At 44.4% G+C, this 23867-nt stretch overlaps 2 protein-coding genes across 4 annotated transcripts; both read left to right on the plus strand.

Moving 5' to 3' along the window:
* The first annotated feature begins 5 nt into the window (after positions 1-5).
* LOC311008814 (NLR family CARD domain-containing protein 3-like) lies at positions 6-14440 on the plus strand. 2 transcript variants are annotated; one of them, XM_084002720.1, is made up of 7 exons: positions 16-72; positions 886-1046; positions 8807-8935; positions 9887-10003; positions 10878-10944; positions 11101-11296; positions 12295-14440. In XM_084002720.1, exons 3-7 carry the CDS (start codon positions 8808-8810, stop codon positions 14100-14102), a joined length of 2316 nt encoding a protein of 771 aa, XP_083858846.1. In that variant the 5' UTR covers positions 16-72; positions 886-1046; position 8807; the 3' UTR covers positions 14103-14440. The 2 variants fall into 2 exon arrangements, with proteins under 2 accessions (XP_083858847.1, XP_083858846.1); XM_084002721.1 differs by lacking the exon at positions 886-1046 and having other exon boundaries at positions 6-72.
* A 4546-nt stretch (positions 14441-18986) lies between these two features.
* LOC311008836 (butyrophilin subfamily 2 member A1-like) lies at positions 18987-22248 on the plus strand. 2 transcript variants are annotated; one of them, XM_084002754.1, is made up of 3 exons: positions 18987-19158; positions 20251-20637; positions 20713-22248. In XM_084002754.1, exons 1-3 carry the CDS (start codon positions 19071-19073, stop codon positions 20889-20891), a joined length of 654 nt encoding a protein of 217 aa, XP_083858880.1. In that variant the 5' UTR covers positions 18987-19070; the 3' UTR covers positions 20892-22248. The 2 variants fall into 2 exon arrangements, with proteins under 2 accessions (XP_083858880.1, XP_083858881.1); XM_084002755.1 differs by having other exon boundaries at positions 20287-20637.
* The last annotated feature ends 1619 nt before the right edge of the window (positions 22249-23867 follow it).

Genomic DNA, 23867 nt, shown 5'->3' on the forward strand with positions numbered 1-23867 from the left:
TTTTCCGGGTGTCGACTTCAACACGAAAGTCTGATGGCCGCAGCGTTCACGGACCCATCTCCCCAACAGAAGGTACGCTACTGCTAGGGCTCGTGCCACCACTCACGAGTCACATGACGTTAAATGAACACAAGCTAGTCCTACTTTCTGCTGTGTTTTAGACAGTTACACACACACACACACACACACACACACACACACACACTCACACACACACATATACACACACACACACACACACACACACACACACAGTGATGGATAGTCATGTTGAAGACATTTATTGTAACTTTTCTCTGAGTTTTGTCGACATAAGAATGACTCGACCCACAAGAATCTGCGTGATGAGCAGCTACAAACAGAATCTCACATCAGAAACATTCAGAAAGGAACTGATTCACAACTGAAAGTGAAACTTAAATAGGATCGACAGATTCACTGACTTTAGACGGTAAAAGTCGGGGGATTTCAAAAAGTGGGCGGTATATTGTGACTCCTCCATAAATGATTGCACATACACTTGCATATTTCTGCACATTTGTCTCTGAATGACAAGGATTTAGAATTAAAACACGTTAAAAGAGTTCTATCTATAACCGGGCGTGGAGAGTTTGTGTGCCGTCATGTGACTGCCTGGCTGCGTTTGATTGGTGAAACGGAGTCAGTGAGAGTCTTGAAAGAAGACTCAGACAGAAATAAACAGATGGCACAGTGTGACGTTAACCTCACCATGGAGCCTAATACGCCACCCAGCTGCAACAATAACCTGATGAACAAACATGTTAAACATCATTAACTTCATTAGGATAATAATGTCAGTTAGAACCTGAGGGGATGAACAGTTGTTTGTAATTGTTTCATCACTAATTTCTGGTTCCTCTTCAGACTCAGTGGCTGTAAGCTCTCAGAGAGAAGCTGTGAAGGTCTGTCCTCAGTTCTCAGCTCCCAGTCCTCCAGTCTAAGAGACCTGGACCTGAGTACCAACGACCTGCAGGATTCAGGAGTGAAGCTGCTGTCTGCTGGTCTGGAGAGTCCACACTGTGAAGGTCTGTCCTCAGTTCACACACACAGTTTTCATGACACATACCTGGGCCCTCATTTATAAAGCTTGCGTACGCATAAAACGGGGCTGGAAACGTGCGTACGCCACTTTCCACGCAAATGTTGTGATGTATAAAAACCAAACTTGAGGGGAAAGTGTGCGTACCCGTAAGCAAACTCTGAGGCATGCGTACCGGTACGCTCATTCTGGAGACTGGAAGGGAACCAGCAGTAAACCTGAGAAGAACTATATATTTTTGATGACTCGCACACATTTAATTACACTCCATATCATACGTTAGATCTGCGTTATCATGATGAACTCCAGCAATGTTTTTGACGCTTTTAATGAGTGATCGTTTTTTTCATATTAACACCTTCTTTTAAAATCTGACTTGTATCTTAAATCAAAATCATTTTGAAATATTGAATCAGCGCTGTCACCGCAGGAGGAGCAGACGGCCCAAATGCATGTAATACAGTATAAATACCTTCCATTAGATCCCTGTAGAACACAGCGGGAATAACTAAATATTCTCCTTATTTATGTGCATATATCATCAACACACATACATACAGCCATTAAGCCATCGTATAATTGTTACACTTATCCTCGTTTTTAAACCACCAGAGCGCAGAGGAAATGCGCTATAATGAGTGGCACGCTCGTGCGCGCTCAGTCGTGGAGCGTGGAGAGCGCAACTTTACCGAACTTCAGGAGGCAGAATCTACCACCCGGCAAAGGTGGTAGAGTCCCCAGCATGATGAGCCTCGGCCCCCTGCCCGACTGGAGGGGTATCAACAGGGCGCAAGAATCCGTGAGGATGTCATGCTGCGTTTGTAATATAAGGAAGACAACAATCAATGTTCATTGTAAACGTATTATTTTATTAATCACAGTGCGCGTTTGCTGTAGCTCATCTGCAACGTTGTTGATGGCGGTGATTGTGTCTCGCTGAAGTTGCAGGACGGCATCAGTGCTCACCCGACCGCTTGATGTGCCATTCCTCCTCACATCACCCTCCTCACCGTCACCCTCCTCACCGTCACCCTCCTCACATCACCCTCCTCACCGTCACCCTCCTCACCGTCACCCTCCTCACATCACCCTCCTCACCGTCACCCTCCTCACATCACCCTCCTCACGTCACCCTCCTCACATCACCCTCCTCACCGTCACCCTCCTCACCGTCACCCTCCTCACATCACCCTCCTCACATCACCCTCCTCACGTCACCCTCCTCACATCACCCTCCTCACGTCACCCTCCTCACGTCACCCTCCTCACGTCACCCTCCTCACATCACCCTCCTCACCGTCACCCTCCTCACATCACCCTCCTCACATCACCCTCCTCACGTCACCCTCCTCACATCACCCTCCTCACGTCACCCTCCTCACGTCACCCTCCTCACATCACCCTCCTCACATCACCCTCCTCACCGTCACCCTCCTCACATCACCCTCCTCACATCACCCTCCTCACCGTCACCCTCCTCACCGTCACCCTCCTCACCGTCACCCTCCTCACGTCACCCTCCTCACATCACCCTCCTCACATCACCCTCCTCACCGTCACCCTCCTCACATCACCCTCCTCACATCACCCTCCTCACCGTCACTCTCCTCACCGTCACCCTCCTCACATCACCCTCCTCACATCACCCTCCTCACCGTCACCCTCCTCACATCACCCTCCTCACATCACCCTCCTCACCGTCACCCTCCTCACCGTCACCCTCCTCACATCACCCTCCTCACATCACGCTCCTCACCGTCACCCTCCTCACATCACCCTCCTCACATCACCCTCCTCTACGCCACACGCTGCAGACTCTGGAAGGACAAAAACTATTGAACGTTTTGTTTTATATACAATAAAAGTTTAAAATCTGTTCACCCTTATCCCTCTGGTCTCAGTCGCGTCTGTTTCTCCCTCCTTTTCAGACACAATCCCCGTCAAAGTCACATCAAAATCAAACCTCCTCAAATACTCTAGCAATACATTAAATCCATGTTAGGAGCAGAAAGATGTCATTTACCTTCAGATCACCGTCCGCTCCGTCCAGCTGACGCCGTTGACTGCAGCAGCAATGTGTTGCCTTCGCACTGCGTCTTTTTATTCGTGATCCCGCTGCTGTGGCCACTAAATTAAATTATTGTCCGGGCCTCCACCTCCCCAACAAGTGTCTCTTTCTCCGTTTCTGAAAAGTTACGTTTCTTTGCTTTTTCCTGACCTGTCGCCGTGATTCACCACACGGAAACGATTGCATGCCGGCTCATTAACATAGTAAAATGTGGGCGTGTACAGGGCGGGACTCAGGTACGCACACTTGTAGGTGATCCTGTGATTTATAAAGGGAACATTGCGTACAGCTTGCGTGCGCACAGTTTTATAAATCAGATTTTTGTTTGGCGCACGCAAACTTTGGCTTTTTGGCGTACGTACACTTTTAGTTAGGATCCTACGCACAGTTTTATAAAGATAGATAGATAGATAGATAAGCTTTATTTCGGTGTCACTCCACAACACACAATAAAAATCCAATATAAAAATACAGTATTGATTACAAAATGACCCGTTCCCCCTTGACAAAATTAAAAGTGTTGGGGACCACTCAAAAAGAGAGTTGTGAGACACCAACTAATAAAAACATGAATAGAAATGCACATTATAGTACCATACAAACAAAACAAACGAACAAAAAAAACAAAAACAAAAAACAAAGCAAAACAATTATTTTATGAACTGGAACTCATAAGAGACAGTCTTCTATTGAGGATGAGGTGGCAGGCTTTGGCACATTCATTAATACAATGTTCACCAGCTAAAATGACACACAATTTATTCATATCATCAAAATCATTAAAATTAAAATAAAACTTCGAAAGTGTACTAAATAGATCAGCACGAATGTCCGTATAAGTAACACAGTGCAAAAGAACATGGGCTTCTGATTCAATGGAGCCAGAATCACATAAAATACAGTAACGTCTCTCCAATGGGGTGTTTGTGTATCTACCGGTTTCTATCGCTAAAGGAGCGACTCCACATCTAAATTTAGCAAGGGAACTTCTATGTTGTCTTGAAAGTATATTCTTTACATAATGCTCTGTCTCAAATGTACCCTTAAATAGGCAGTAGGTGCGTAATTTATTCCCTTCTGGTTTATTTATTAACTGTAGCCATGAGTCCTCATCTGCCTTTGACACAGCCACATCAAAACATTTAAGGTCGTTACTAGAATAAACCATATCTGTACAAGCAAGATGAGGTAAATTCATAGTACTGAAAAAGGTTTTTACCGTTTGCATATAATTTTTTACATTTGTCAAATGAGCCGCCCACTGAAAAACACGTTTACATAATCGACTGTCAGACATTCCACAGAGTCTTTGCCAGTTTTTAAAAATACAGGACCACTGATGTTGCCATGGGGTTTTCCAGCCCATGTCACCTTGTATAGCAGCATTTGGGGTGTATTTACCCACACCTAGATAGAATCTACATGCTCTATTAAACACAGCATTAATAGGAGAATAACTTTTGTATCCCCAGACAGCAGCAGCATAGGTCAAAATAGGCAGGACCAAGGATTCAAACAATTTAGTATAGCATTTAAAAGGAAAACCACCCATACATTTACACTTAGCTATGATTGCACCTAGGGCTCTATTCGCATGCATTGCTACATTCTTGACAGTTTCATTATAATCTAGAAATTCTGTTAACATCAAACCCAGATATTTATACTCTTTAGCTGTTGCCAAAGTAAACGAGCCGCAGGAGAAACTAAACTCAGACAGGGGCATTGATGGATTTCTAAAGTGCACCACCTTGGTTTTATCAGGATTTACATTCAATTTCCAGTCCTGACACCAACTATGAACAAAATTAAGCATCTCCTGAAGCCCCTCCTCAGTTTCAGAAATCAAAACAATGTCATCTGCATATAACAGAATGGATATTTTTTCGTTACCAATAGAGACACCTTTATCTAAGGCCTTAATTGCTAGAGACAGATCGTTTATATACATGGCAAACAGAATAGGAGATAGAATACATCCTTGTTTAACTCCAATATCAACTGGAAACCAATCTGTGAGACGTCCATTAACTCGAACACAACATTTGACATTTTCATACAAAGCAATGAGACAATTCAACATGTTGCCATGTAGGCCTAATGCGGACAACTTATTCCAGAGCATGTTTCGGTCTATGTGATCAAAAGCTTTAGAAAAATCTATAAAAGAACAAAAAGTAGCTTTCTTCAACTTTTTCCTTGTGTCTATGATTGTAGTTAAAGTAGCAATATGGTCAAGGCAGCTCCGTTTCTTTCTAAACCCGTTTTGCTCGTCTGCTATAATATCGTTAGCTTCTGCCCATTCGGCAACACGATTATACAGCACAGAACAGAACAGTTTATACACAGAAGATGTCAAAGTGATTCCCCGATAGTTTAGAGGTATTCTGTTGTCTTTTCCCCCAGCTTTGGGGATGGGGTTAATAATACCATATTTCCAAAACTCTGGTACCACACCATTTGAAAAACAATAATTAAAGAGCCTATTTAAAATATTCAGTGTGTTACCATTTTTCAATACATCAACTGGCACCCCGTCATATCCATAAGCTTGACCCTTTTTAGCTGCTTGTAGAGCTTTTATGATTTCATGCTCTGTAATTTGCTGATTCATGAAGGAGCCCTGGTTATGTGCATATGCAGTAACTCTACCTCTGATACAAGAGTCACAATGGTTATTAGATTGAAACAGACCGGCAAACTCACACCTCCAGGTCTCTAAAACAGCATATTTATCAGTCTGTACAGTCCCATCAGGCCTCAGTACCTCCCAGGGAATCTCTGGGCGGCGTTCACTGCCAACACCAAGCTGGTTAACCTGCTGCCAGAAGGTCCTTGGGTCGTTACTCACTAGTTCTTGGATGTTTTCCTGCTGTAATCTCCAGTATCGTCTTTTAGCAGCTTGGACTGAACGATCAAACTGCTTCTGAATGTCCTTCATTACAGCTTTAGCCTGCGCCTTAGCTGGACCAGGGGGGCACAGTATCCATTCCTTCTCCGCTGAGCATAAAGCCTTCCATAGTGAGGAGTGATGATCTGTCCACCTAACTTTTTTACTCCTCCTCTTTTTGTTAGAACAGCCATGTTGAATAACAACATCTCTGTGAGGGATCTGATCTTGCATCTCCTTTTTCAAAATTTCACAGAACTGTGTATACACAGCATCCACGGCAAGCTGGCAAGCGGTGACATCCCCCAACTGTGCTGCACAGTCCCTCAGTGCTGTTTGACATGAGGCACTTGATAGAAAATGATCAGGAATGCTGGGTAGATCAAAAACAGTGAATGAGACCATATCCTCATTCCTCTGGGTGGTACACATGGAAGGAGATATTAGTCCAGCAGGGAGAACCATAGAGCATGTAAGGCAAGAGTGGTCAGGAATAGTTCTGGATGTGTCAATAGTGGAGACACAGCCCGCCTCTGTGAAGAGGTCCTCACTCCTATTTACACTAAATTCACTAAACCAGTGCAAAATTTCATAAGGCACTATTATATAATCAACAACTGATAACCCTTTTGATGATACACATGTAAAATCATTATTGAGGTAATTCCTCCCGTTTAAAATACAACAATTTGCACTGATAAGAAACTGAATAAATAATTCCCCATAAGAGTTAGATACTGTATCCACTATATTTCGTTCTTCTACTGCATCCACCCCCTCAATATAATCCTGTACATTTGCACAACGGCTGTTGAAATCACCCATAATGCAAAAGGGACCAAGTTTCTGAAATCTAAATACATTTGAAAGAAGGGTCTCATAAAAGTCTGCTGCATCAACCTGCCTGCTGGAATTAGCTGGTGGTAAATAGCAAACAGCAACAGAAAACACATGGTTTATACTGAGGTGGGGCTTAGCAGTCAGCTTCAGCCATAATATACCTTCCACAGAGTCATCAAGGATTTCACAGTTGTAGTCCGTACACATTCTGTCACTAATAAAAAGTCCCACTCCCCCTGATCCAGAGCGAGCGCGATGATGCAGTCTAGTTCTGTTCTGCCCAAACCACCTGTATCCAGCAACAGATGCAGCTTGCACACCAGTCAGATGAGTTTCTGCCACTCCCATTAGATCCAAGCCCAGATGCTTAATACACTGTGAACGTGTTTTATTGTTTTCTGATGATGTATCGATGTTCCAGCTTTGTACATTCCAAAACCCGCATGAAACCTAGCGCTGGGCTGCTCCCCCCGCTGCGGTGTTACTGCGTGTTGACCAGACCGACGTGTTAACTACACGCCCGCCTCGGACAGCGAGTTTGTCCGTGCCGATTTCCTTTAAAATCGCATGGAAGCTGGACTCAATAGCCCGCTGTTCAAAGGCAATGTCATGATTAATATACACCTTCTTGTACTCCGAATGTTTCTGTAATGTTGCTTTTTTGCTCATTACAGATTTCTTGTGTTCATGACAACCAAACTTGGCGATTATAACCCCCGGTTTGTTGTTACGTGACTGTTTCCTTTCCGCGGACACGCACTCAATGTCTTTGATTTTAAGTCCGTCTTTAATTAAACAGTTCACGGAGTTCAGCGTGACTTCATTCACTCTGTGTGGAAGATTTCTGATCACCACGTTGAGCGCTAAATCACTGCTCCTCACTCCAGGTGCGCTCGGGCCCGGTGTAGCAGCCGCGGCGTCTTCCAACACTTTCAAACGTGCACTAAAATCACCCACCTCTGAGCTGAACTGAGGGTCAAAAAGGGGGTTATCCTTCACGGTCGCCTCCAGGTTGTTAACACGGCAGTAAAGATCCACAATATCCTCCTTGAATTCTTGTCGGATTATCTCCATTTTTTCCCGAACAGCAGCCGCAACTTTTTCGGCGATCGTCTCCTCCAAACTTTTAATATTATTGGAGATTCTGTTTTCCATTGTCTCAATCGCTTGTAGGATGTCTTCATGTTTATTAGAGTCATCCTCTTTATCCTCTTTATTAGCTTGAGAGCGCAGAGACGCTGGCTTTTTGCTGCTCGTGGCCATCTTGGAACCTTGATGGCACAGTTTTATAAATGAGGGCCCAGGTCTTGGTCCAGACCTTTGTAGTCCATGTCGGGGATGATCTGAATCTAGTGTCGACTCTCCTGTTGAATCCATTTGTTTTCACTTTGGTGAACAATCACTGAGACCAGAAGCTTTAATTGCCTTCAATACGGTTAGTTGTCTGAGAGGAAGAAGCAGTAAAGTTTGATGATAAGTCAAATAAATATTCAGATTAAATATTAAGCTGACACACACCTGGACCTGACGCTGTAACCTGCTGACACTTCAGCTGATCAGCTTCAAATATTGATATGAAAGGAATGAAAGTTTAACTGGAAATTCAGATCTTTTCTCTGTTGGTCTGAAAAAAAACACAGTGTGGATCAACAATAACTCACAACAGCTGATGGAATCTTCCACCTGAGTGGTTTGTAATTTACACACATGAAACATTTGCTGAATGAATAATGTGATGGTCTGAACTGCCAAACATCTCCCACAATGCAACTTGCCCCTCACACTACTTAGTTTGACAGCAGGATGGTTTTATGTTTATTTGCACCACTCATGACATTGCAGATAGGAAGGGGGGTTTCCTCCATATCGTGACCTATGTATCATGATCATATTGTATTGGGATAATATCATAGTAAAAGTATTTCTTAAATTCTATTTATTGTATCAGGATGCAGCAGCAGAGACCAGACTCCCCTGGACCTGGACCTGGACCTGGACCCAGCTGTGTGTCCATGAAGAGTGACCGGTCTATGCCTGACTTTATGAACTTTAAAGGTGACCAAGCTGCTGATGGAAGGTAAGAACTGAACCTGAACTCTCATTAGAGGATGAATCAGGTCTAGACCAGCACCTTAATCAGTAACTCAGAGTCCACCAGCCCTGAATCCTGCAACCCGTTCTGTCTTCTGAACCACGATGAGTGACAGACAGTCTCTTGTTTCCCTGAAGCTCGAACAGAAAGGACCAATTAAATCCTTTTTAACTGGGATTAAACTACAGAATATGAAATAAACAATCCAACCTTAAAGAGACAATGAGGAGAAAACCTCTTGAAAGAAAAGACTCATAGACGGGAAAAGTATAGAGTTAATGACATAGAAGAGTAGCGGCCAGGCTAAGCTAAGCTAAGAACAGAAAGACTCCAAACTAACACCAAACTCGAGCACCGTCTTCCTCTCACTCAAGGGAGGTTGTAGAGTATTAAGTAAGACTCTTTATATCCACCAGACTCTTATTACAGGTTTTAACGTAACTGATAATGCATGAGGAGGTGTCTATTATCAGGAGGTAATGGACTACGTGAAGGACAGAACCATCAGACGCCCAGTGGAGATTTTGCAACCAAAATGTAAAGTTGTTTCATGAGTCATAACTCCGTTTCCACATCATTGTCACCCCATAAGGTTCTCATGCAACGGAAACATTGTCCACTGCTCCCGTTAATAGGACGGACCTTAGATACGACTTGGCAACGGGAGATATTTCTAGTCCGCTCAGCTCATAGAACTCTTAGGCACAGCTACAAACCACAAAGCTAACATTATGCTAGCAAAACGCTGAGTCCAGCACTAAGACGGGTGTTCACGGGTCCACAACGTGGTGTAATGTGACCCAGATCCATTTATAGTATTGATTCTGACACTAGCATCAACTCTTAGAGCAAGACTCATCAACATAAAGATAAACAGAGCCAACTGATTCATGAAGCTCAACTAGTTAGAATCTGATATTGTATTTAATATATCAGGATGCAGCAGCAGAGACCAGACTCCCCTGGACCTGGACCCAGCTGTGTGTCCATGAAGAGTGACCAGTCTATGCCCCGCAATATTGGATTTAAAGCTGACCAAGCTGATGATGGAAGGTAAGAACTGAACCTGAACCCTCCTTAGAGGATGAATCAGGTCTAGACCAGCCAGAGAAAAGTTAAGAGTCAGTGAGAAGCTAAATTGGCTAACGTGACAGCTACTGCAAGCTAAGCTAAGCTAATATATGCTAAAGTGGGTTTACATCAGAGCTGACCAGTTCTGTAAAGTGAAGCCAAAGCTGAAGTGCCTTAAACTGTCAATCTCTCTGGTTGTATAGAAGTCTATGAGAAAATGGTCCTACTTCTCTCTGCTGGCCACCAGGGGGCGACTCCTCTCTGGTTGTATAGAAGTCTATGAGAAAATGGTCCTACTTCTCTCTGCTGGCCACCAGGGGGCGACTCCTCTCTGGTTGTATAGAAGTCTATGAGAAAATGGTCCTACTTCTCTCTTGATGTATTATCTCAGTAAACATTGTAAACATGAGTTTATGGTCTCAATCTCTAGTTTCAAGTCTTCTTCAATCCAGCATGATGTTCATTTAGTACATTATGGTCCATTTAGAGTCCACCAGACCAGGAAGCAGGGGATGCTTTAGGGGGCGGGGCTTACCTGCTGATTGACAGGTCGCTACCACACTACCAATGCAGTTAGCTACTAAGATGACTTAAACACTTAGCTGTAAAGTTGACCTTGAATTATGAAGCTAACTTTGTTAGCAGCTTCACACCAGAATCCAGATGGATCCAGATCCAGTAAGGTTGCTGCTCTGGGTTCCGCTCTACCGCTTGTGTTCATCAGATCCACCCTTTGTGCAGAATCCGAGGCTTCAAAACCGTAGTCCACAAACCAACAGGCGTTGTCACCATGACGACGTCCACTTCTGATCTCCAGTCTGTGGTTTAGTGACTCTTAACTTGGTTTTCTCCACAGAGTTCAGCAGATCTCAGAGGTTCCGTTGACCCAGCAGCATCAAACAGACCTGGACTCCATATTTATGGTGAGTACATGTACAAGCTCTCCTTTCACTATTAACCACATCAACTACAGACTCAATGCTGAACTGGTTCTAGTGGTCTCCATGCTGCTCAGACCCACACATGAATCCCATGTTGGGTTCTTTAGAGTTCATGTTCAGTTTATCCTTCTGTTCCAGCTGCTGGAGGAGAACATCGGCACTTTTGTGAAGAACGAGCTGAAGAAGATCCAGAAGGTCTTGAGTCCAGATTACCCAGAATGCTTGGAGAGTGAGGACGAGGAGTTGTGGAGGAGCAGAGAGGCGTTTCGGAAGATCACAGTGCACTTCCTGAGGAGGATGAAGCAGGAGGAGCTGGCTGACCGTCTGCAGATCAGTAAGAGGATTTTAACAGATTTAACATGGTGGAAAGAAGAGAAGGATTCAACATGAAGAACTTCATATTTCTCCTAATAGGCTGCACACAACTTCAATGTTTAGGTTCTCTGGTTGTCTACAGACCTGATTACAGCTGACATCATCATTATTATGCGTACGCATGATGTCAACGTTTATGTTGCTTTGCTTCAACCATCCAGACGAGTTAGAAGCTTTAAACAGTGAATTTAAACTGTTAGTAGCATCTAAATGTCTGCTTGTTACGTGTTCGGATGTCAGAATCGATATTCCAACAGACTCAAGTTCTACAGAGTTCAGACAGGATCACGACCGTTTCAGAGGAACAGGTGTTTCACTTCACCCAGTGACCGTGTTAACTGGTGACTTTCAGCTCGTATAACTCCAGTGTTGGTAGATGAAAACAAAAATGTATTTAAAACAGGCTTCTACGAAGACACCTCCATGTTTTCAATGGTGGCGTCTCAGCGTGGAGGATTACGGTCTACCAGGATATTTAGAAATCCCAACGGTACTATTTTCAACACCGTCATCAATACCGTCTCTTTCTATGATGCTGTATTGTGATGTGTTGTAGTGACCAGCAGACGCCACCTGAGGTCAGTGTTTCTGTTTTGTTGCCTTAAAAATCTCATTCTGGTGAATTTTCCTTTCAAAACCAGAACGGCACATTGAGGCGATACAAGAGTCTCTTTATTTCTAGACTGACTCACTGAGCTTTACAGCTGCAGTTCAAAGGGTTATATATCCTTCCAGTTCTGTTTGTCTTGTAAATGTCTTTTATTTGACTTCTGTTGGCTTCATCAGGTGCACCTGATTGATTTTGTGTCCAATAGTTCTGATTTAATCATGAAAGAAGCTCATGAAGTCACTCATACTGAGGACTATAGGAATACATGTCTCTAACACATGGCTTGTTCATAGACTGTAAAAGGGTCTGTAGGATCCACTAACTGGGTTCCTTTGTTGTTTATCCAGGAACCGCTGGTCCAGTGTACCAACGTAAACTCAAGTCTAACCTCAAGAAGGAGTTCCAGTGTTTGTTTGAGGGCATCACTAAAGCAGGAAACCCAACCCTCCTGAATCAGGTCTACACGGAGCTCCACGTCACAGAGGGAGGGACTGCAGAGGTCAATGAGGAACATGAGGTCAGACAGATTGAAACGGCATCCAGGAAACCAGACAGACCAGAAACAACCATCAGACAAGAAGACATCTTTAAAGGCTCACCTGGAAGGGATGAACCAATCAGAACAGTGATGACAAAGGGAGTGGCTGGCATCGGGAAAACAGTGTTAACACAGAAGTTCACTCTGGACTGGGCTGAAGACAAAGCCAACCAGGACATACAGTTCACGTTTCCATTCACATTCAGAGAGCTGAACCTGCTGAAAGAGAAGAAGTTCAGCTTGGTGGAACTCCTTCATCACTTCTTCCCTGGAACCAAAGAAGCAGGAATCTGCAGGTTTGAAGGGTTCCAGGTTGTGTTCATCTTTGACGGTCTGGACGAGTGTCGACTTCCTCTGGACTTCCACAACAACGAGATCCTGACTGATGTTACAGAGTCCACCTCAGTCCAAGTGCTGCTGACAAACCTCATCAGGGGGAAACTGCTTCCCTCTGCTCGTCTCTGGATAACCACAAGACCTGCAGCAGCCAATCAGATCCCTCCTGGGTGTGTTGACATGGTGACAGAGGTCAGAGGGTTCACTGACCCACAGAAGGAGGACTACTTCAGGAAGAGGTTCAGCGATGAGGAGCAGGCCAACAGGATCATCGCCCACATCAAGACCTCACGGAGCCTCCACATCATGTGCCACATCCCGGTCTTCTGCTGGATCACTGCTACAGTTCTGGAGGACGTGTTGAAGACCAGGGAGGGAGGGGAGCTGCCCAAGACCCTGACCGACATGTACATCCACTTCCTGGTGGTTCAGTCCAAACTGAAGAACGTCAAGTATGATGGAGGAGCTGAGACGGATCCACACTGGAGTCCAGAGAGCAGGAAGATGATTAAGTCTCTAGGAAAACTGGCTTTTGAGCAGCTGCAGACAGGAAACCTGATCTTCTATGAACCAGACCTGACAGAGTGTGGCATCGATATCAAAGCAGCCTCAGTGTACTCAGGAGTGTTCACACAGGTCTTCAGAGAGGAGAGAGGACTGTACCAGGACCAGGTGTTCTGCTTCGTCCATCTGAGTGTTCAGGAGTTTCTGGCTGCTCTTCATGTCCATCTGACCTTCATCAACTCTGGTGTCAATCTGATGGCAGAAGAACCAACAACCTCCTGGTGGTCTAAAGTCTCCATAAACAAACCTAAACTAACACATCTGCACCAGAGAGCTGTGGACAAGGCCTTACAGAGTCCAAACGGACACCTGGACCTGTTCCTCCGCTTCCTTCTGGGTCTGTCACTAGAGACCAATCAGAAACACCTACGAGGTCTGCTGACACAGACAGGAAGTAGCTCACAGACCAATCAGGAAGCAGTCCAGTACATCAAGGAGAAGGTTAATGAGGATCTGTCTCCAGAGAGAAGCATCAACCTGTTCCACTGTCTGAATGAACTGAATGATCGTTCTCTGGTGGAGGAGATCCAACAGTATCTGACTTCAGGACGTCTCTCCTCCAATAAACTGTCTCCTGGTCATTGGTCAGCTCTGGTCTTCATCTTACTGTCATCAGAGAAACATCTGGACGTGTTTGACCTGAAGGAATACTCTGCTTCAGAGAAGGCTCTTCTGAGGCTGCTGCCGGTGGTCCAAGCCTCCAGCAAAGCTCTGTAAATATAGTTTTTATATTCAGAAAACAACAAACCATCTTGGAATTACAAGGTTCTATCTGCATTCTGAACCATTTGATTGGTTTTCCAAACTGCAAAAGGTAAAGAAGTAAAAAGTAGTTCCAAATAGTTACTGAAGAGTAAAGGTAAGAAAGTATTTAGTGAAAAAACTACTCGAGTACTGAGTAACTTCTGAGTAAATTCTGATTATTGTGGCCCCGCACCTGGTGATCTGAGAGACTCCCAGGAGGCATAGACGTTGGAAGGGCAGCTAACCCCCCCAGTTACATAAAAACCAATGCTTTCTCTAACATGAAGCGTTTGTTACCTCAGCTGAAAGAAAAGAAACAACACAGCTCACACACACACACACACACACACACACACACACTTGTATAGTATTTAGTTAGATAGGCCACTTGGACTTAGTGTATGTTTCTTGTTCATTGTTAATAAACCCCTTATGAACATACTGCTGTGTTTATTAATGTTGTATAAGAATGAATGATATCAACCTCTTCTCTGTGAAGAATTCACTAATCCTTCAACTTTTTGTACTCATATTCTAATAGTTATTAATTATTGGCATTTCAGTACAAACTCCTTAATATTGAGACTGAGTATTGATATTAATAATGATCTATTAATAACTGAATCTGCTCCTGCTAGTTCCCCAACACTGTGTTTTTCTCTGCGATCCAACAAAACACACACCACTACACACCGGTGTCTATTTATCAATGAAATGTATGACGTGACCATCACCATCAAGTTACCGCCCCCTTGTGATGTCATATACTAATACCCAAAGTATATTTATTAAGCTTTAAAACACAAACAAAAAACACCCAACTGTCTCCAACAATAACCTTTAGCTGCATTGTGTTTGTTCTCTCCATCAGATGTCTGTGAACTGGAACTGGACACAAACACAGTCAGCAGAAACCTCAAACTGGACTACAACAACAGGAAGGTGACATGTGTGTACGACGACCAGTCATATCCAGATCATCCAGACAGATTTGTCTCATGGCCTCAGCTGCTGTGTAGAGACGGTCTGACTGGTCGCTGTTACTGGGAGGTCGAGTGGAGAGGATGGGTTTATATATCAGTGAGTTACAGAGGAATCAAGAGGAGAGGAGACGACTCTAGGTTTGGAAGTAATGATCAGTCCTGGAGTCTGGGTTGTTATGATGGTCGTTACTTTGTCTATCACAAAAAGGAGCGAACAGACATCTCCTCCTCCTCCTCCTCCTCCTCCTCCTCCCCCCCCTCTGGTGTGCTAGCAGTGTACTTGGACTGTCCTGCTGGCACTTTGACCTTCTACAGAGTCTCCTCTAACAAACTGATCCACCTCCACACCTTCAACACCACATTCACTGAACCTCTTTATCCTGGGTTTACAGTCTGGCCTGGATCAGTGTCTCTGTGTCTCTGAAACTGTTCACAACAAACACAAAGCGGTGTGATTACATTCAGAGTCGATGCAAAGATGTGAATGAAAACATAGCAGTTTGTAATCAGTCAGGTTCATTCCTCCTTGTACTTGTTGTAAATGTATTCATGCTTGTGTAAATGTACTTAAATGAATGGAGTATATCGGGATGGCTTTGTCTTTAGACTGAACCTTGTCGTGTTGAGGAACATGCATTAGTGACTGGAGCAACTAGTTGCTGTCCAGTGAAAACCATCAACATGAAACACAGAGCACACACAGATTAGAATAGAAAACATCATGTATTTAACATATTACAAATAAAACACATATTAAACTGTTTCTTCATTGTTGGAGAAGATGCTCCTGCTAAATCCACTGAGGAATTATAAACTATGATGATGCTGCAGCTGTGATTTTCCATTCATCAACGCTTTATAACGCTTGCTCTTGGGTGATGTTGGGAGATACACAGACCAGCTGAGGAAGACGGCTGCACGATGCATGTGAACGTGTCTGGGTATTGTTACCACCTGGCTCTAAGGTGGCAACAAGGAGGGAGGCGACACACAGATAAAGCACCAAAAAGGTACTTTTATTTGACAAAAGTAAATGAACTTATTTAGAAATGAATGTGGTGTGTAGGTAAGAAAAGGAGTCAGTCATGTCAGCAGTGTGTGGATGTGTGGACAATATGGTGAGATGTGTGCTGTATAGTGCCACAAACCAAACAAAGGAAGGAACAATCAAGGGTCTGGAGCCAGCTGAGAGAGAGAGAGGCTATGCAGAGGGCCGACTTCTATGCCCTCTGGAGAGCCCAGCCCACATGGGCAGGTATAATCACGAGCCTCGACCCAAAAAGGGAATACTGTAGTGATCAATAAAAATCACGAGGCTGCTTGGGCAAGAAGTGCCGAGCGATTAAATACAGAAGTACCTTTAAGAGTAACGTGTTCTAATATAATACTGACAACAACTTCACGGACGTGAGGATAGTGTAGAGGTAACGTGCCGGCTTTGCATGCAGCCGGCCACGGTTCAATTCCTGACTATGGAAGTTTGAGAAACTTCTTTCTTTGTCCGGACCCCTCTCTCTCTCTCTCTCTCTCTCTCTCTCTCTCTCTCTCTCTCTCTCTGTCTCTCTCTCTCTCTCTCTCTCTCTCTGTCTCTCTCTCTCTCTCTCTCTCTCTCTCTCTCTCTCTCTCTCTCTCTCTCTCTCTCTCTTTTAGATAGGCCTAGTAAATTCATCTACATTGATCAACTCATTTATCTCAACAATTCAATGAATACATTCAATGAACTTATTAATGAACTCACCTGAAAGGAATGTATGAGGCTGTAAATTGCATGCAGCAATGCCTTTGTCATTGGGATCTATAACATGCTATTAATAATAACATCTTTATGCCTATCATGTTTGGGTTCTATTATTATATTTGGGTTCTGGGGAAATTGTATGACATATTTATCATAGTTAAGGTAAAATGTTGGTCTAATTCTCTGATCTAAAGACAATTATACAGGCAAAAAACACACGTGATGTCATCGCCGGGATGTGAACCTGGGATGCCCACGTTCGGGGGCAGGAGCATCACCACTCACCCAACTGGGGGCTTTAGATAATGATATGGCCAGTCGGTCTTAAACAAAATAAACGATTTATTCATATTTTTTAATTGCAAGTGTAACCTTCTTCTTAGTCTTCTCGGGTTCTGTCTGATCAACTAGGTTCGGATAAGGAGACTGGCAGTAGCACTGAAGCATGACAGCAATTGATCTCCAACCCACATAACACACAACACAAAATATGGTATAAATGTTTAGATTCAAGTATTCAGTTTTGTTTCTCAACTTAAATTGTTCAGCCTTGCACACATTAAATGAAATGCAGTTCGCTTTCACATAAATTAAATTCGCAGAATGAAATAGAATGAGCTGACCAGGTAAGTACCGGTATAGAAAATAATAAAGATAAAATAAAATAAAATGTCTCTTTCCCCTTTAATGGCTTGAATTGTCCTTTTTATTCCTTGTTTTCCACTGTTTGTTTCAGTTTATTTATTGTCTTTCAGGGTCCTCCAAGGAGAAAACAGTTCTTTAAGTTCCTTTGTCAGTTTGTTTTTTAGCAAAAAACTGTAAAAAAAAATAGGAAAAAATCTAAAATACTGAGATGTCAGAAAAGAAAGTGCAAATATAATGTGTTCCTCCTCAGGACTGAGTCCTGTCCTACCACACTGGCGCCACACTGGTCCCGATGAACCAAGAGCCTCCACGCGGCAACGGCGGTGGTGTGGATCACAGTTGAACAGAAGAACTCGTCCCTCAAAAAAACCAGCCAAAATAGTTCAGAAAAGTCCGTGGAAACACTCGTCCGAGTCGCTCCCGAGATCGGTTTCACTTCCACCAGGTAAGTTTCTCTTCACACTCACTTCCTAACGACAGTTTTATCACAACTTCCACGAAATATCATCACTTTTGGCCGCCGAACGGGGACGCTTTGCTCTGCGGCTGCATGAGGTTTCTCCTTTCTTTTTTCCTCTTTTTCTCTGTCCCTCACCTTCTCACACACACCGAGGCCTGCAGGTGATGCGTTCAGGTAAGCTCGGAAATTCTACTATCGGACGAAAAACAACTACAATACAGGAAACCTATGATGTATTCAAGGAAACTGGTATTTCTGAGTGTTGTAATTATAACCAGGGTTACACAAGCGTGTATTTTTAGACGCTTGATGAAAATATAGTCTGTTTGTACTTCATATATGTAATTTCTGTAATTTTTGGTCTTTCACGTGATGAAATCACGAGGACTAGGCTTGGCGGAACCTTCTGCTGGTACAGTTGTTTCCGACAGACGGACTTCTCTGAAACCCCCGCTAAAGTAAGCCTGATGGTTAGCCTGCCCCGGAGCAGGCTAGTTTGGTCGGATAAATTCCCATGGTTACTTAGCGGAGAGTGCCTCAAGTCACGTTGATGGAACGCAACTCTCGCTAAAGGTAGCGAGGTTTATCCAAATTAGCCCGGCTTTGAGCTTAGCGAGTTTGATGGAATACCCCTCTGCTTTGTTCTGTTGTTTTTTGTTTTGTTTGATTTAGTTTTTTGTTGTAAGGCTTCTTTGAGCACCCGGAAAAGCACTTTATAAAACGTTTTTATTTTATAATATATATATTTTTATAATTATTATTATTATTACGTGTTTAATCAAGGTTCATGAACTGAAATGCATTGAAAATAAATTGAATTATAAATGTAAAAAAAACTTTTTTTAACTGAAACTCTGCTTTCCACCAGCAGGTGGCGGTAAAACGCCACCAGGATCCAGGTGAAGCCAGGGTCGGCCATCACTGTATGGGGGTTGGGTGGACCAGGTTGGGGGTGTGGGCGCGGCGTGGGACGCGGCTTGGGGGCTGGTCTAGGCGTGGTCCTATTTAAGTCGACGCTCCCTTCTTTTTAGAACTAACAGATTCGGACCGCAGCCGCCCACAGCGGTCCACCCCGCGGCTCCTCCACCCCCGTCAGCCGCCCGCCGGCCGGCCACATGTCACCTCGCCCCGCTCCGCTTTCATGGAGGACGTGGGGAGCCGCCATGTTGTTTCGGAGCCTCGTGGTTGCCTCCGAGGCGGCAGGTAAGCTGGAGAAACCCGCTGTTCAACGGCCACGCGAGCGCGCGCGTTCACAATATTGACGCCGTACGCTTCTTTTTTTTTCTTTTTTTTTTTAACTCAACGCTTCCGGTTTCAAAATAAAAGTCCGCCCGCCTCGAACTCTTTCATTGTTAACGCTGCGCTTTAACGGAAATATTTGCAGGACAGCGTGATTGAAGAGGCAGCTCAGTGACGCAGTTGCTTAGCTGGACCAGACGCGCGCGCACAGACATACACACACACACACACACACACGCACCATATGTTTTGAATGGGGGGGTATATTTTGTTGCATGATGTCGGAATAGTGACTAACTGCCCAGAAAACAGACATTTTGATGATCTCAGGCGCTGAAATAATAATGATGATGATGATGGATGGCTTGGTTGATATTGGTTTAAACTTTAAAGAGCTAACTGAAGGATTGGACAGGGCGGTTCTATGACTCACTATTAACCCCGCCCACTGTGCTTTAGCAGGAGGGGGGTTAACGTTGGATTTCAAACAACCCAGCGAGTACATGAATGGAAAACCATAACTGTCTCTTTTGACCACGTTGTCTACTTGTACTTTGTGTTGCGTCACCGTCCAAGTACAACGAGAGAAACACGTGTTGAGCTGTTAGGAATGGTGGAAAGAATCCGGTCCGTTATTCTCACTGATAACATGATGTAATGCTTATTCCACCAGCTCATGCCTCTCTGATACTGAAGCGACTCTGCAGGGAGACTCCTTATTTACTCAATATGTCTGTAGTATTGTGAGCAAAACAACGTCGCCTGCAGGACCTGTTGGTTTATCTGGTGGTGCCTTCAGGGACATTTTAGTTCCTCTGTGATGCACGGTTGCAGAGACGGTTAGCGGTTGAACTGTTGAGCTGTTAGGAATGGTGGAATGAGCCTGGTCTGAATCTGGACTGGGATCCCTCAACGGGTGACACGTCCTTACTACTTTGTTTATTGTCTCCTGCCATGTTTGGAGGGGGTTAATGAGTCATGTCCCACCACATTTTTATGTCATTCATTGACTTGTTTTCTGTCGTGGTGTTTTTGTTCTGTGTTGAATGACAAAAGAGCTGCTGAAATGCATTTCCACCTGCTGTTTGTCAGACGTGAAGAACGTGACGGTGAGGCCCGGCGACAACGCCACCCTTCAGTGTTACGGTCCCAGAGGGGCCGCCGTGGAGGCGCTGCAGTGGAGCCGAGCCGACCAGAAGACGGACTATTATGTCTTCTTCTACCGAAACAAGCACCCCATCCCCAGCTACCAGCTGGAGTCATTTCGTGGTCGAGTGGTGCTCGGAGATCCTTGGATGAGGGGCGGGAACGTCTCTGTGGTGCTGCTGAACGCCACCGCCAACGACACCGGGACGTACGAGTGCCGGGTGTCGGCGGACCGACGTGCCAAGCGGAACGAACCGGAGCCCTCCAGCATCATCAGGCTGACGGTGGCGGAGCCAGGTGAGTTGGATGGGCCGAGACTTCGGGCAACGCTTGATGAAAATACTTCACCTCACGCCTGTTTCTGGTCTGCAGATCTCCCTGACGACGGGACCAGGTCCTGGTCCAGACTCGAAGTGGGTGTGATGGCTGTTGTCAGCGTGCTTGTCGTGGTCGTGGGCGGCGTTGTTGGTTTGGTGATGAAAGGGAAATGTAAAGCGTACGATCCGCCTCCTGTACAGCATCAGATGAACACTATGGGATCTGACTCCTAGTCAGTTACTGCTATGATGATGACTGTTCATCGACTTTATATGTGAAGGATGAAGATGAACAATCATCATCACCAGAAGCACTTTTGGTACAAACACCAGCAGCTCTGCCTCTTATGGACCTCGACTCTCCCAGAGATTCGAGATCCAGCGTTGTTTTCCTTTTAGATTATTTATTTTTATCCAAGGCTTCCAATAAGTGCATTCCACCGTAACGGTTTGAGACCAGGAGAGCTCCAGTTTAAAGTCCCAGTCAGCAACATGTTTTTGATCATATTCACTGAAGCCGACACTACGCTCCGATAGAACAACATAAATCATCCGGTTTTAGAAAGAAAAACATGCCTCTACGTATCGACAGCGCCCAGATCATTCTGTCCAATCAGCACGCAGGGCTGTGTTCATGCACACAGAGCCCCTCCCCCCTCGGGTCGTACCACTATCACAGGGGGGAGGTGGAGGGAAGTAGCAACAAGCTTCCAAATCCTCAGTAAAAACCCAAACGAGGAGGTCCAAAACAACCAAGGAAAAGAAAACACCGGTGGAAAAGAAGGAAAAAAAAGAAAGATGGCGACGGTGCCCGTGATAAAACCAGAGTCAACATGGGACCCACGTTTCAAAGGTGGCGTGATCTAAGGGATTTCAAAGGGCACGAAGTTGAGGGGGAGGAGCTCGGTGGTTGTAGGGGAGGAGCTCGGTGATCGTGGGGGAGGAGCTCGGTGATCGTGGGGGAGGAGCTCGGTGGTCGTGGGGGAGGAGCGTGAGATTTGTAAACATTCAAAATCTGACAGTGCCCTCGATCCGCCGGACTGGGACTTTAAGTAAGAGCGCCAGCTTGTTGATGTCAGCCTGGTTTCAGTGTCCAATATGAACAAAAGTTATATTTAATATTAAGAATTATATTCAGAATGGACTGGAGTGAGACTCGACGTGGCCCGGCTTTACAGCTAGTGGGCAATTTTTTTTTACGAGCTAACTTACTAGCCACTAAAAGAGTAAGATTTCACAACTTAATCCTTCATCGGCTAACAGCCTGCTGTTGGGCTCATTGGCTGTAACCAGTATGCATGAAAGCATGGTGGAATTGGCTAGCGAGTTAGCTTGTTAGCAGACTAGATACCATAATGGGGGTTCACCGGTGCGAGGCTCAGGCATTGCACTCCGGTTGTGCTAAGTCCTGTGAAACCCCCAGATGTGGGAATGTAGACTGCATCATGACTTGCAGCGGTGGGGGGGTTGACCTTTAACCCTGCTGTTGTTTCTGTCACGACATGTATTTGTAAAGACGGTTATGCTGAAGGGGGGAGGTGAGGAATGAATGCTGCTAAATGAAATAAATATACTTTTATCTTTCCACAAATGTCTGGCGATTATTTATAATATATTTATTGTTATAATAATATATATATATTATATATATATATATATATATTCATAATATATGTGTTCTTTGTATTTGTGTTTGGCGTGTGTGAAACCTGAAGCCTGCCCATGTGGTTAGCGGCGGAGCACTGTGATTGGCTGAAGCTTCTAAAGCTTCATACATATTCTATAAAGTGAACACGCGGCAGAAAGAAACGGTTGATAACGGATCGTAATATTGATTAGAAGTAGAAACGTCTTTCAGAAGAATGTACAGATGTTTTTCTGTCTTTATGTGATCACGTTGCCGGTTTGTTTGTGGTGATGTATGACTGATGATCTGTATTTTATTATAATACACATTATTTTATTTTAGAAGCACTTGGAGTTTTCAAAGCACAAATCTAAGGTAGAATTAGTCAATTAAATAAGTTGAAATTCCTTTGTAATGTATGAATTATGTTTATTTAATGATTTGATTTTGATATAGAATATTAGATATTACTACATATAAATATGACATGGAAATGTTAAGTACCCATCACTTTTCTATTTGTTATGACTGATTGTAATCTGAGTTGTAACTAAAGCAACCCAAAACAAACAGCCCTGAGCCGGATCACATCATCATTATGACATGACATCATCATCTGTTTATTGGTGTTGAAGCCAGAAAGGGAGTGGACACCTGCCTTGAACGGGCTCCTCCAACCTGCAGGACGACTTCCTTCCGGAGACGCCCTGACAGGCAGCGGCCTCTCCGTTATATAGCAGGAAAGCATGGTGGCGTTAGCAAGCTGACTACCGGCCTAATATCAGGCATTCCTCATGCTCCATCATGTTGATGCGTTAGAGAATGTAAGACTCATGAGCTCTGAGGTCAGTTATTAACACTGATAACATGATGTAATGCTTATTCCACCAGCTCATGCCTCTGGGATACTGAAGTGACTCTGCAGGGAGAATCCTTATTTACTCAATATGTTTGTAGTATTGTGAGCGTACAGGACCTGTTGGTTTATCTGGCGGTTCCTTCAGGGACATTTTAGTTCCTCTGCGATGCACTGTTGCAGAAACAGTTAGCAATGACTTACGTTTGTGTTCTTGACGTCACTGAACTGTGTTTTTCCGTTGATCGGGACCAGGTGTAAAACCCCACCCAAGGCTGGAATTCCAGCCAGATATGGAAATAACCCAAGTATTTTTTGTCTGTTTGCTTTGGGTAGACACGGTTCCTCGTTTGTTTCCGATCCTACATGTTTTCACTGGCCGTGGGCCCAGACGATGATCATGTGATCTCTGTCATGCTTGAGCAGGGGAAAGAGGAAGCCACGTGTGTCCATAATCAATTACTCAGCACTTTTTTGCTCCCCCGCATTCTTTGTGGCCAAGCCTTTAGCCGGGGGGGGGGGGGTTGCTCTTGTAAATGCAGATACAAATGAGAGAACAAAGAATTGTAGCCAGTGGTGTAGTGGTAGCTGATGAGGTGGGTGTACTGCTAGGTAGATGGGAGGTTACAGAGGAGGAACTGTGTATACTCTCCTATATAGTCCAATGGCTTTCTGGCTGATAGGCGGGTATACTGCAAACTGCCAGAAAAAGAGGTGGGTATACCCC

Source organism: Eutrigla gurnardus (genome assembly GCF_963514095.1).
Source record: "Eutrigla gurnardus genome assembly, chromosome: 23".
In the NCBI taxonomy this organism is placed as follows: Eukaryota; Metazoa; Chordata; class Actinopteri; order Perciformes; family Triglidae; genus Eutrigla; species Eutrigla gurnardus.

What these genes read in the sequence shown, in the direction of transcription:
- LOC311008814 (XM_084002721.1), top strand. Translation starts at nt 8,808, where the DNA reads ATGCAGCAGCAGAGACCAGACTCCCCTGGACCTGGACCTGGACCTGGA. An exon ending in GACCAAGCTGCTGATGGAAG is followed by an intron (nt 8,936 to 9,886) that starts GTAAGAACTGAA and finishes TTAATATATCAG; the next exon opens with GATGCAGCAGCAGAGACCAG. An exon ending in GGCTGACCGTCTGCAGATCA is followed by an intron (nt 11,297 to 12,294) that starts GTAAGAGGATTT and finishes TTGTTTATCCAG; the next exon opens with GAACCGCTGGTCCAGTGTAC.
- LOC311008836 (XM_084002754.1), top strand. Translation starts at nt 19,071, where the DNA reads ATGTCACCTCGCCCCGCTCCGCTTTCATGGAGGACGTGGGGAGCCGCC. An exon ending in GGTTGCCTCCGAGGCGGCAG is followed by an intron (nt 19,159 to 20,250) that starts GTAAGCTGGAGA and finishes GAATGACAAAAG; the next exon opens with AGCTGCTGAAATGCATTTCC. An exon ending in GCTGACGGTGGCGGAGCCAG is followed by an intron (nt 20,638 to 20,712) that starts GTGAGTTGGATG and finishes TCTGGTCTGCAG; the next exon opens with ATCTCCCTGACGACGGGACC.